Source organism: Diplotaxodon limnothrissa, linkage group LG11 (genome assembly GCF_057381915.1).
Source record: "Diplotaxodon limnothrissa isolate DT_005_m linkage group LG11, D_limnothrissa_male_GT1.1, whole genome shotgun sequence".
NCBI classification, from domain to species: domain Eukaryota; kingdom Metazoa; phylum Chordata; class Actinopteri; order Cichliformes; family Cichlidae; genus Diplotaxodon; species Diplotaxodon limnothrissa.
In genome coordinates, this window is record NC_140606.1 from 26,147,915 (window position 1) to 26,157,614 (window position 9,700).

General features: G+C 40.7%; 1 protein-coding gene across 2 annotated transcripts; it reads right to left on the minus strand.

The window, feature by feature from the left end:
* Positions 1-342: 342 nt before the first annotated feature.
* On the minus strand, positions 343-4,250 carry tnfrsf1a (tumor necrosis factor receptor superfamily, member 1a). 2 transcript variants are annotated; one of them, XM_085365489.1, is made up of 9 exons: positions 4,059-4,250; positions 3,850-3,964; positions 3,616-3,741; positions 3,341-3,496; positions 3,169-3,247; positions 2,401-2,444; positions 1,998-2,185; positions 1,793-1,910; positions 343-1,686 (listed from the first exon to the last, which is right to left on the minus strand). In XM_085365489.1, exons 1-9 carry the CDS (start codon positions 4,125-4,127, stop codon positions 1,397-1,399), a joined length of 1,185 nt encoding a protein of 394 aa, XP_085221615.1. In that variant the 5' UTR covers positions 4,128-4,250; the 3' UTR covers positions 343-1,396. The 2 variants fall into 2 exon arrangements, with proteins under 2 accessions (XP_085221615.1, XP_085221614.1); XM_085365488.1 differs by having other exon boundaries at positions 1,793-1,907; positions 4,059-4,179.
* Between the last annotated feature and the right edge of the window lie 5,450 nt (positions 4,251-9,700).

Below are 9,700 nucleotides of genomic sequence, written 5' to 3' on the forward strand. Positions count from 1 at the left end.
CTGACCTTCATATGACTGAAATTCAACTAGAATCTCTGTCCCTCTTTTTTTAAGTTCCTTCCTCATCGATGTTAATGAGTGACAGAAACCGTGCACGAGCTCTTGCAAGGGAAAGGAGGTGGGGGTGGGGGTGGGGGGGGTTGATAAATTGATTTTTAAGTTGAAGCATGCCACAGAATGTTTGTGAACCACTGTCCTATTAAAACATTACCTGTTAACTCAACGGTACCGGGATTGAATACACCACTTCCCTCTAGAAAGAAATACATGTTTTGCAATAATAAGTTTAACTTGTAACTATTTTTTAATTGCAACTATTTACAATTAAAAAAAATGGGTAGCTTAAGTTAAACACACTAGTAAAGTAGATACATTTGACTCCCCTAAAAGTTAATAAAACTACATAGAAATGCATACGGTACAAAATGCATCAACCATTTTAAGAGACTTGTCATAGTGATAATAAAGAAATAACACATTGGTTAAGGTGCATTCAGACTGCAAGATTTTAGCAGGAAAAAGCTTTAGCAGGATATTAAGTTTGAGGTATGCCGATCGCACAGTGATAACGCCTCCTGAATCCTACGCTACAACGAATGAGTGCAATTTCTCCACCACTCTTCCATCGTACGTGCCAACATTTACCTGGCATGACTCAACTAGACCTTCTTTTGGGTTCTCAAACATTTCTTTTTGCATGTTTTACCTCAAAATCTATTTGTCTGCTTTGGCATTTCTACAATTGCACCATCACATTGTCTCACGCTACACTTACATTGCTCATTTTGGGTTTGTTTGTTTTTTAAGTTGTCAGATTTGTTCCTGAGGCTACTTTTGGTCACAAAACTGTCTCAACGCCCAACTTGGGACTTCTCTACTGGTGCAGCGTAGGACTGTCATTCTAGAGCCAGAGGAACAACTAGCCTTTAACACTGGTCATGTTAATGAATGTCTGCGTCTTTGGGAAATATAGTTTGCTTTGGGGAGTATAGCTTGGCTTGGTTTAAAGGTACAAAATAGCTGTAGGATTATATATAATGTGAAGAGAGTAGCATCAGTCTTCTCAGATATTGCTCAGCAATAAAGAAATAATCCTGGTTTTCAAAATGTAAAAAACTACTCATTGTAAAAAGCTCTTTGAAAATGATCTGAATGCAAACGTTTTCTGCGACGCTTTCAGCCATTTGTTCATTTGTTCTTAGTCGTTTCTTCCCGTCATCTCGCTGTGTGATTGTCAAAGAAGGACCCAAAGTCTTCAGTCTCATATGTGTACTGTGAAATAAAGCTGCTGCTTTTGTTGTAGCACCAGGCCAGTTTGGCATCCACGATTGAGTCCTTAAAGCCAGCAATACTTGGGCTCATAAGCATTTTGTTCCTCTTGGCACGTTTTACAGAGTTACTGAATGCCATATTTTGTCTCCAGTTCCTCAGCTGCTTTCCCCAGGTGCATATTTCTTAGTTTTTCTAATAATTCATTGAACAGTGGCCTGTGCAGCATTCCACCTCGTCCTCCTCCACCTGAATGTAAGGCCCACACCCGCAGCATCTGGTAGTGAGCCTCCCGGCAGGATCGGTGATCCATCTCTGCTTGTTCAATCTCTGTATCAGTCACACCAAGACAACGTACCAGCTGCTTCACCTGCACCACAGGTACCAGATCCAGGACGGCATAGATCAGCTCAGAGACTGTTGGGGGGAGAAATGAATAGGGGTATTGAGCAAAAGCGATACAACTGAGCACTTTTTGTTGAAGCTTGCACACTGGACCTCTGATGAGGAGCTATACACTCACGATTGATTTCCAGCGGGACACAGTCAGGCAGTTTGGACGTCTCCACTTGGGCCACAGAAGTCTGAGGAACCTCTGTCACAATGGTCTCCAAATGTTCCTCACTCTTCACCAAGACCTGCTATAAAACAAGAGCAGATCCTATTTATTGTCTGCAGATTGTAGACCGAACTGAGAAAAGTAACGACCGGCAGTTAAATCAACGTACCTCACAAGATTCCTGGGAAGTGTCAGATCGCTGGGAGGACCGTAGTAGCCTTTTTTTGGTTTGTCGTTTCGTGATCACGTACGTCATTAAAACCACCGACACCATCAACACTAATATTCCAGCTCCAGCTCCAGCAATTATACTGACAAAAGAGTCCGATTCATTGGGCGTATTTTCTTTTGAAGTAGCTAGAGAGTTACAGAAAAAAAATAGATCCATATTAAAACATAAGAAAAGAAAATGTACAGAAAATGTAAAGTTTTACTGGAGTTGAGAATTGAAAAAACATACATTATGTCTTAGTCAACAAAATTATTAATAATATTATAATATGCTTAAGTACATCTATGATTATTCTATTTGCTCACTCTTTTGTGAGAAAGAGGGCCTGGTTGGTGCTCACCTATTGTGGGTTTTGAACACAAGTGGTTGCACTGAGGAGAGCAACTGTGGAGAAGAGAGAACACTTTTCATAACACGGACGAGGAAGTAGCACATCTTAAAGAGGAAACGATTCACATGACAGCCAAGATGCCTTTTTTACATCATCATATGAATTCAAGCAATTTCATTTTCACACTTTCAGTACTGTTTCAAAGTTACCACTAAGCAAGTAATTAGTGTTGAATTAACACTTAATCAGCTGTCACAATCACTACTAATTGCTACATTTATTTGTTAGAAAGAATGTAGCTCGGGATTGTTGAAAGTACGGGCAGCAAGTTCCCTTGGGCTCTCAGGTTTTTTCCCATGATAAATACCACTGTACCTATCCACATGCTAAATTATTAACTAACACAAAATGTGGGTTGCCATGATTTTTACATTCATAATTCTATTTTTTTAAGTATAAGACATCCACATAAGACATCTGTCTACATCGGCTTGACTCGAGTGTTTCTAAGACTTATAAACATTTACTTCCTCCCTGAGTGGGACAGACAGACCGTGTGTTTAACAAATGAGAACTTGTTCAGTGACTGTTCACATCTCAGGTTTTCATGTGTCATAACTTCTCTGTTGCCAACAAATGGAAAGACTGAGAAATGTGCTGAGAGTTTCAATTCTACAAACACACTTCCCCGTTAACATTTAAACAAACAATCCCAAACAGTGAAATAGGAACAATGCGCGCACACACAAAGCTCACATACAACAGTCGTATGCTCACCTCTCGCACAGTTTGCACTTGCCGTTGTCTTTGTAGTAATTGTCCTTACATCTGCACACAGTGTTATTATCTGGTGTACCTGTGAACAGCAAGATTGTTTCTATTTAGACTCACATGAAGAAATGCATTATGGGCCATGACTTAGTGGGTACTGGAATAAGTTAAGGCTTACATTTCTGCATTTCCACTTCATCGGCGTTGCACGTTTTACATCTGCGACAATCAAAGGTTTCGCTGTCAATTCTAATCTTGTAATATCCATATTTACATCGACACTTAGTGTTCTGGTTTCCTAAACATGGCGACACCTGGATTTCATTCTTTAAAGCTGCAGAAAGGAACGCACACACACACAAAAGAAAATCAAGTAAGGCAAACCTGAAGCTGAAGATATACTTCTAAATCTAACATGTTAGACTGAGTCAGGAAAGGATAAAGTTGCTCTACCTTTGCAGGTTCTGCAAGGTAGGCAGTTGGGGGAGTAGTTCATAAATTCTAAGTACTGTCCTCCCGGACACTGTGTGCAGGTTGATCTCTCTTTGGGACCATGACATTTTTCTTGAAGCTTAAAACCTGAAAACAGGAAAATTACGTGTAAAAACAAAAAGTTAGCTTGATGATGTCTCAGATTATTTGCTTGTCACTGTGGATATATATGACATACAGTGGCTCATACAGTACCTGGACTGCATTTGTTGCAACATATTCCATCTTCAGTGTGAAACTCGTCAGGTTTACAGTTCTTATTAACTTCCTGTGACTCTGGTAACGATGCCAAAGTGGTGATGAACATGCACTAAAACAAAGAATTTACAATGAATATCCAAAGAGAAGTTCCCAACAAGGGAATTTCTCATTTCTTCATGCAGTGACCTTTAAGGTGTTCTCACCATCAGGCAAAGTAAGGTGCCAAAAGAGGCTTTTTTACTCCTCTGTCCTCTGTGCCGAAGGGCCTCCATAATCAAAATGACCCAAAGTCCACTAATTTGAGGAAGTGTAGTTGCATAGCATAGCTGCTGCACTCCATCAGCCCCCGATCCTCGCACTGGCCCCTTGGCTGCTGTGTAGGATTGCGGTCTGTTCTCTGGTCAGCTGAATGGTAATTAACAAAAAGGATTTTAGGAATAGGCACAGTACAAAAATCATAAAGCAGGATTTTGGCAGAGAGCAGAATGCATTTTAAAGCTCTAATCGCGTCAGCCGCTACCATGTTTGCTTGTGCACTTTAGAACTACTCATATGCTACAGTATTGTGTCATAACATTAAGACATACTGTGCTTTTATCAGGTGTTATGGTTGCATAAATGCTAAAAATGTGCTATTTAATCCAGTTGGTAGGTGAATGCTAGGCAACCAAATGACATCATAACATCTGATGATAGATAAGAACCCCGAGACCTGCCAAGTTTGGTTGCTCAACTCCTGATAACATAGAAGGAGTTTGCATAGAGATGTGGAGCATTATTAAAAATTATTTTTTACATTTAAATTAGCAGAAGTGAAACAAAGTGAACCCCGGGTTCACGTTGTGTCCATAGACTTGTATTGGACAGAAATTTTAAATAGATTAGATGAAATGGTATGTGTGGTAGAGGTTGAATTATCAGAAGTGGTTTTCCCAGCATGGTGAGAAGATTAAACGAAACTCTCTCCAAGCCGCTGCACAGGTAATAATTTATCTCATTTATCTCACAAATGTAACGCCACAGGTATACGGATATGTAACGCGTGCGGGGGCTGAGGCTGCAAATGTTTTCGCCTGGATTTTTTATTAAAGCTGACTATTAGCAGAGCGGTGCTTTATACAATCTTACACATAATACTGCACATTATGCATCTTCTCCCGTTAACAAGCCCTTAATTCAATGAATTTAAACACCTTAAAGAGGACGAGTTTGGGTGTGACTACTGTGAAGACAGTGTGATCCCTAAAGAAATAATTCACAGAGAGACTGATTTTGTGCTCAGTAAACGAAGGTCGCATATCTGCGCCACTTGTTTGGGCAGCTTCCCTCTTCGCTTCCCTGTCGCGGTCAAAGGCTGAGATTAGAAACTTTTTCGAGTGTTTTTAAGCGCACAAAAACTCGACGTGTCTTATTTTTACGTATTTACAGATTACACTGACGTGTTTGAGAACTTAACCTGCACTTTTCATTTAACTTTTTTCTTGTCACTGGTTTCGATTTAACTACCCACCACACAAACGCCCACCACAGTCTGATATGAATCGCTCCTTCCCACAGACACACTGCTTAGATATTTAACTGTCACTTACCTGGACGACCACCGTCACTCTGAGGAATATTTCTTAACCTCAGCTCCTTGCGTGGAAATCGGCATTTCAGTTACTGAAGTACACATATATATTTTAGAGAAAGCAGCGCGACAGAACTGCTGCTGCTGCCCAGTCTCTGAAGAGGGGAGGCGGTCTCAAACGGGAAATGCTGTGACGCGCACGTTTCACAGGAATTAGTTTCACAGGCAAACTGGCAAAACTGCACCTGAGGTTCAAAAACACAACAAACCTGTAGGAAAGCCGTTAAACCAGCAGACAAGTCAACTTCAGTTCAATAAGGACAATAACAAGAATCATAAAACACTTGGGATGTGGAGCTATCTGTAAATAAAAGCACACTACGATCATTTTCAGCTTTTTAAAAAAAATGAATTGGAAATTTCTACATTAAAAAAAGATATTAAATTAAATTTTAGACTATATATACACACAGATATCTAAGGGAACAATCCACAACCTAAAACATAGAGTTAAACATCGATAGGCCAGTAGCTTGACCGGATAAAAAGAGTATCTCGGAGAGAGGGTGATTTAGTCTTTCCCAAATACAGGGAGGGGTTCACCTCGGTGCGAAAGACTGCGTGGGCTAGTAGTTCATACTAGCATTGCATTGTAGGTTTTCATATTCAGAAAACCTCTGTATACAAGTGGCAAGGACTGCAAGCCGCTGCACGTCCACGCACCAGTGTGAGTGCTAAAATCTGGCATCCATCCATCAGTCCTCCATCGTGGCAGCAGACTAAGCAGGATATTCCAGACAGTCTTCTCTCCAGCAACGATTTCCACTTCGTCATTGCGGGGGAGGGCATCGTATATATCAAAAATATTGAACAACACCCCTTAATCTTTTGGCGCCATTAAGGAATCACAGAAATTATCTATGAAGCCGAGACCAAGTGAAGTTACAGAGTGCTGAGCCACACTGTGCAGAAAAGTCGCCAACGCTCCGCTGACTCAATAACTGCAGAGTTAATGGCGTGGCCAAACAGCTGTAATAATAACGTGTAGGTGTTGGTGGCTCAGTATTTATGTATGTCTCAAACGGGTTCTGGGTCTTTCTGTGCGTCTGCTCACAGCTGGGCAAGCCCGTAAACCTCCCAAAGGACGGACCCAGATAAAAAACATAACCAAAGACGATCCAGAAGCGTTTTGGGGCCTGAGCTGTGATCTAATGAATGAAAAGGTAAAAGATTGCCTCCCAGGGGATAAAGAGGAATTTAAAAGCCAGCACAGTGATGAAAGGGAGGGGACATTACTACATATCATGTATGTAGCTTTCACATTTGTGTCACAAGTACCATCATTGCAGGCAGGTGCTGCCATCTGCTATGGATGCTTAACTGACCTCTCTGCAGGCCATGTTGTTTACATTATTAAGGTGTGCCAGCTGCTTTTTGTAAACGGGGTTGCTTATTAACTACTCTTTAATTAAAGACAACGTTGAAACGTTAAAAAACGTTCTGAGGGACCCAGGGTCCCTGAGCAGTTGTGGACCTTTTTATATTTTGTGTGTGTGTTCACTGTTATTTTTTTCCGTGTGTATTTATAGGGAGGTGTGTGCGTGGTTGTGGCTGTAACCAGGAGGCCGGGCTGCAGGCTGAAGATTGCTGGCCACGCCCGAGGAAGATGCCACACACCGTCAGCGGATCAGCATCGGCGGAGGGAGCTACTTAATAGTGTGCAGCCTCCACCGACGCGGGATGATTCTGTCACGGTTTGCCAGGGCAAGCCGTGGGGATGTGGAGGAAAATAGGACCCAAAACGCTAACGGCGCGTTTATTTACAGTGCGATAAATGATAATACATCCCCGTGCTCTCCCTTTACTCCCGTGTTGTGTCTTCTTCCCAGCTTCTGTCAGGGACCTGGTCTGGGCACGTCTTTCACTTTCTTTCCACACTTGCAGTCTATGACATTCGTCTTGCTCTCTTCTGCTTGAATGTGCCAAAGATCTGAAAATGTCCTATAAAGGGATGAACCTTTAATACCTTTGTATCATTTTACTCCTAAACGAATCACCAATTGAGTGGACGCTGAGTGGTTAAGCCATTACTTTGAAATCATTAGTTATTCTGGAAAGGACCTGATAAAAACGTCTTTGCATACTGTGAAATTGACTACAGAGATTAAGCATAGGCTGTAAGGCAAGTATCACTTAACTATATTTATAGGCACCATAATTTTTAAAAGAGCATCCTGTAGTAGACCAGTCCTTTATTAAAGAGGCCAGCAGAGCGTTACCTCACGCGACTTTGCTATTACAGTATACTAAAGAGCTCATTCAGCAGAGCAAGACAAGTGCTTCCTCAGAAAAACCACATCCTTCCTTTATAGGTAGCAACAAAAAAAGCATCTTCATCTCTTCACTCTTCCTCCTCCCTCTCACCCAGTCTTCCTCTGTGTCACACATAAAGTGTCACTTACACTAACCCGTTTGGCATACATAGGTCTTTGCAAAAATGCACATGCAAATAGACTGTTGATTCCCCCACACAGTCTTCTAGTCCAGCTGTGAGGACTGACTGGCTCATCTCTGACTCAGCATGCAGATTTTGTCAACTAAAAAGTGGCGTTGTTTATCTGTTTACTTCATAACAAAAGAGTCAACATGTTCCTGGCACAAGAACTTTTGAAGTTCTGTTTAGACGTATCAACTCTTACGGTCAAGCATCAATACTGATACTGAAACCTCAAGATAAGCATGACCAGTTTTGCTGTAACCAGTTCATGATCAGCCATGGTCTTGTTGCACAGTCATCTCTCATCCAGTCATCTCTGTATTCTGTTTGAGTGTTGCTACTCAGCTATAGTCACACTTGTCACTTGAGGCTGCCCCTATTTCCTTAAACCTAGTCCCCGTTTCACTGTTGAAAGGAGGTCACGTGCTGTGGCTTGGTTTCTGTGAAAACTGAGGTCAAGTATAGTAATTATCGCTGGCTGGCAGCTATCTACACACTAATGGCATTTTGTCAGTTTTTGCTGATTAATGTTCTCACACCTACGCTACCAGTTACACCAATAATAAAGCAATTAACTAGAAACATATCATTCTTATCATTTACAGCACGGTTTTACCCCCGTCTGGAAAATATACCTTTTGTTTTAATTCAGAAAAAATACACTAAACCTTCAGATAACAAACTGAAGTGTGCATGAAACTAACAGAAGACAGTCTAAGACTTCATACAAGGATATCAATGAGGTCCACACCATGAACAAATGAGCTGCTGGATCCAGATGAATGTCTGGATCCGGATCGTTTTTTTAATATTGTGATTATATTGAGAGTCTATCTTAAACATGATGCCTCACTTTTTTTTTTTTGTTATCCCACTTCAGAAGTGTGTGTGAAGCTGTGATGTGAAATGCCCAATTTTGTCCTATATCAAAATGTCAGCCTTTAAAAAAAACTCAGCTAGTTTGCCCATTGTGTAAGTTTTTTTTTTTTTGACTTTCTATTAGGTTTGTTTAATTTTTTATATCATTTCTTGTTTTTTTTTACTCTTAGTAAATTTAGCCCCATTCTTGGTTCCTAGTTGCCTTGTAATTGTAATTGTAATCCTTCCTGTGTTCCCTTTCTGCTATGTCAAGTCTTGTGCATTAAATTCATTCACGTGTATGTCTTCCCTATTTAATTATCACATTTCCCGTTTTACTTTGAGAGTTAGAATTCCTTGTGCATTTCCTTTATTTTTGCTTCTTGTACCTTGTTTTCTGTATGATTTAGTTCACCTGTGTCTTATCTCCACTTTCCCTAATTACCCTTCTGTGTATATTGTCTGTGTATGTTTCTGTTCTCCCTCCCAGTGGTCCCGACCTCTGGTGTTTCTGGTGTTTGAAGGCCTTAGTGTGCTTTCAAGTCTTAGGTTTCAGTAGTTATAGTTTTCAGTTTCCTTTGTCCCTCATGATTCACATTTGTACAACCTTGACATCAGTCTGCAGTAAACAGCTCGCTTTTTGTTCGCCTCAGTCTGCCTGTCATCCTGGCTCTAAATCTGACTCCAAAACTTAAAATTGTAGGTTCACCCATGCTCCACTTTTGGTAACATTTTTATATTAATCAGTCCTTACCTTCTGAGTAATCCAACTGACAACACAGTTGGATTACACGCACGCACACACACAGCCAATAATCGCGCATATTATCCTTTAATTGCTCCAATGTGTATATGAGTTGATAAAGAATAACATAACTGTTTCTTAACTTGCACGTTATTCTACAGAAACATTTTGGTTT

Excerpts from the sequence above, each read along its gene's own strand:
- tnfrsf1a (XM_085365489.1), bottom strand. The coding sequence starts at position 4,127 with ATGGAGGCCCTTCGGCACAGAGGACAGAGGAGTAAAAAAGCCTCTTTT. Across the intron at positions 3,248-3,340 it reads TGAAGTGGAAATGCAGAAAT|GTACACCAGATAATAACACT; the intron begins GTAAGCCTTAAC and ends TGCTGTTCACAG. Across the intron at positions 2,445-3,168 it reads AAGTGCAAACTGTGCGAGAG|TTGCTCTCCTCAGTGCAACC; the intron begins GTGAGCATACGA and ends TCTTCTCCACAG.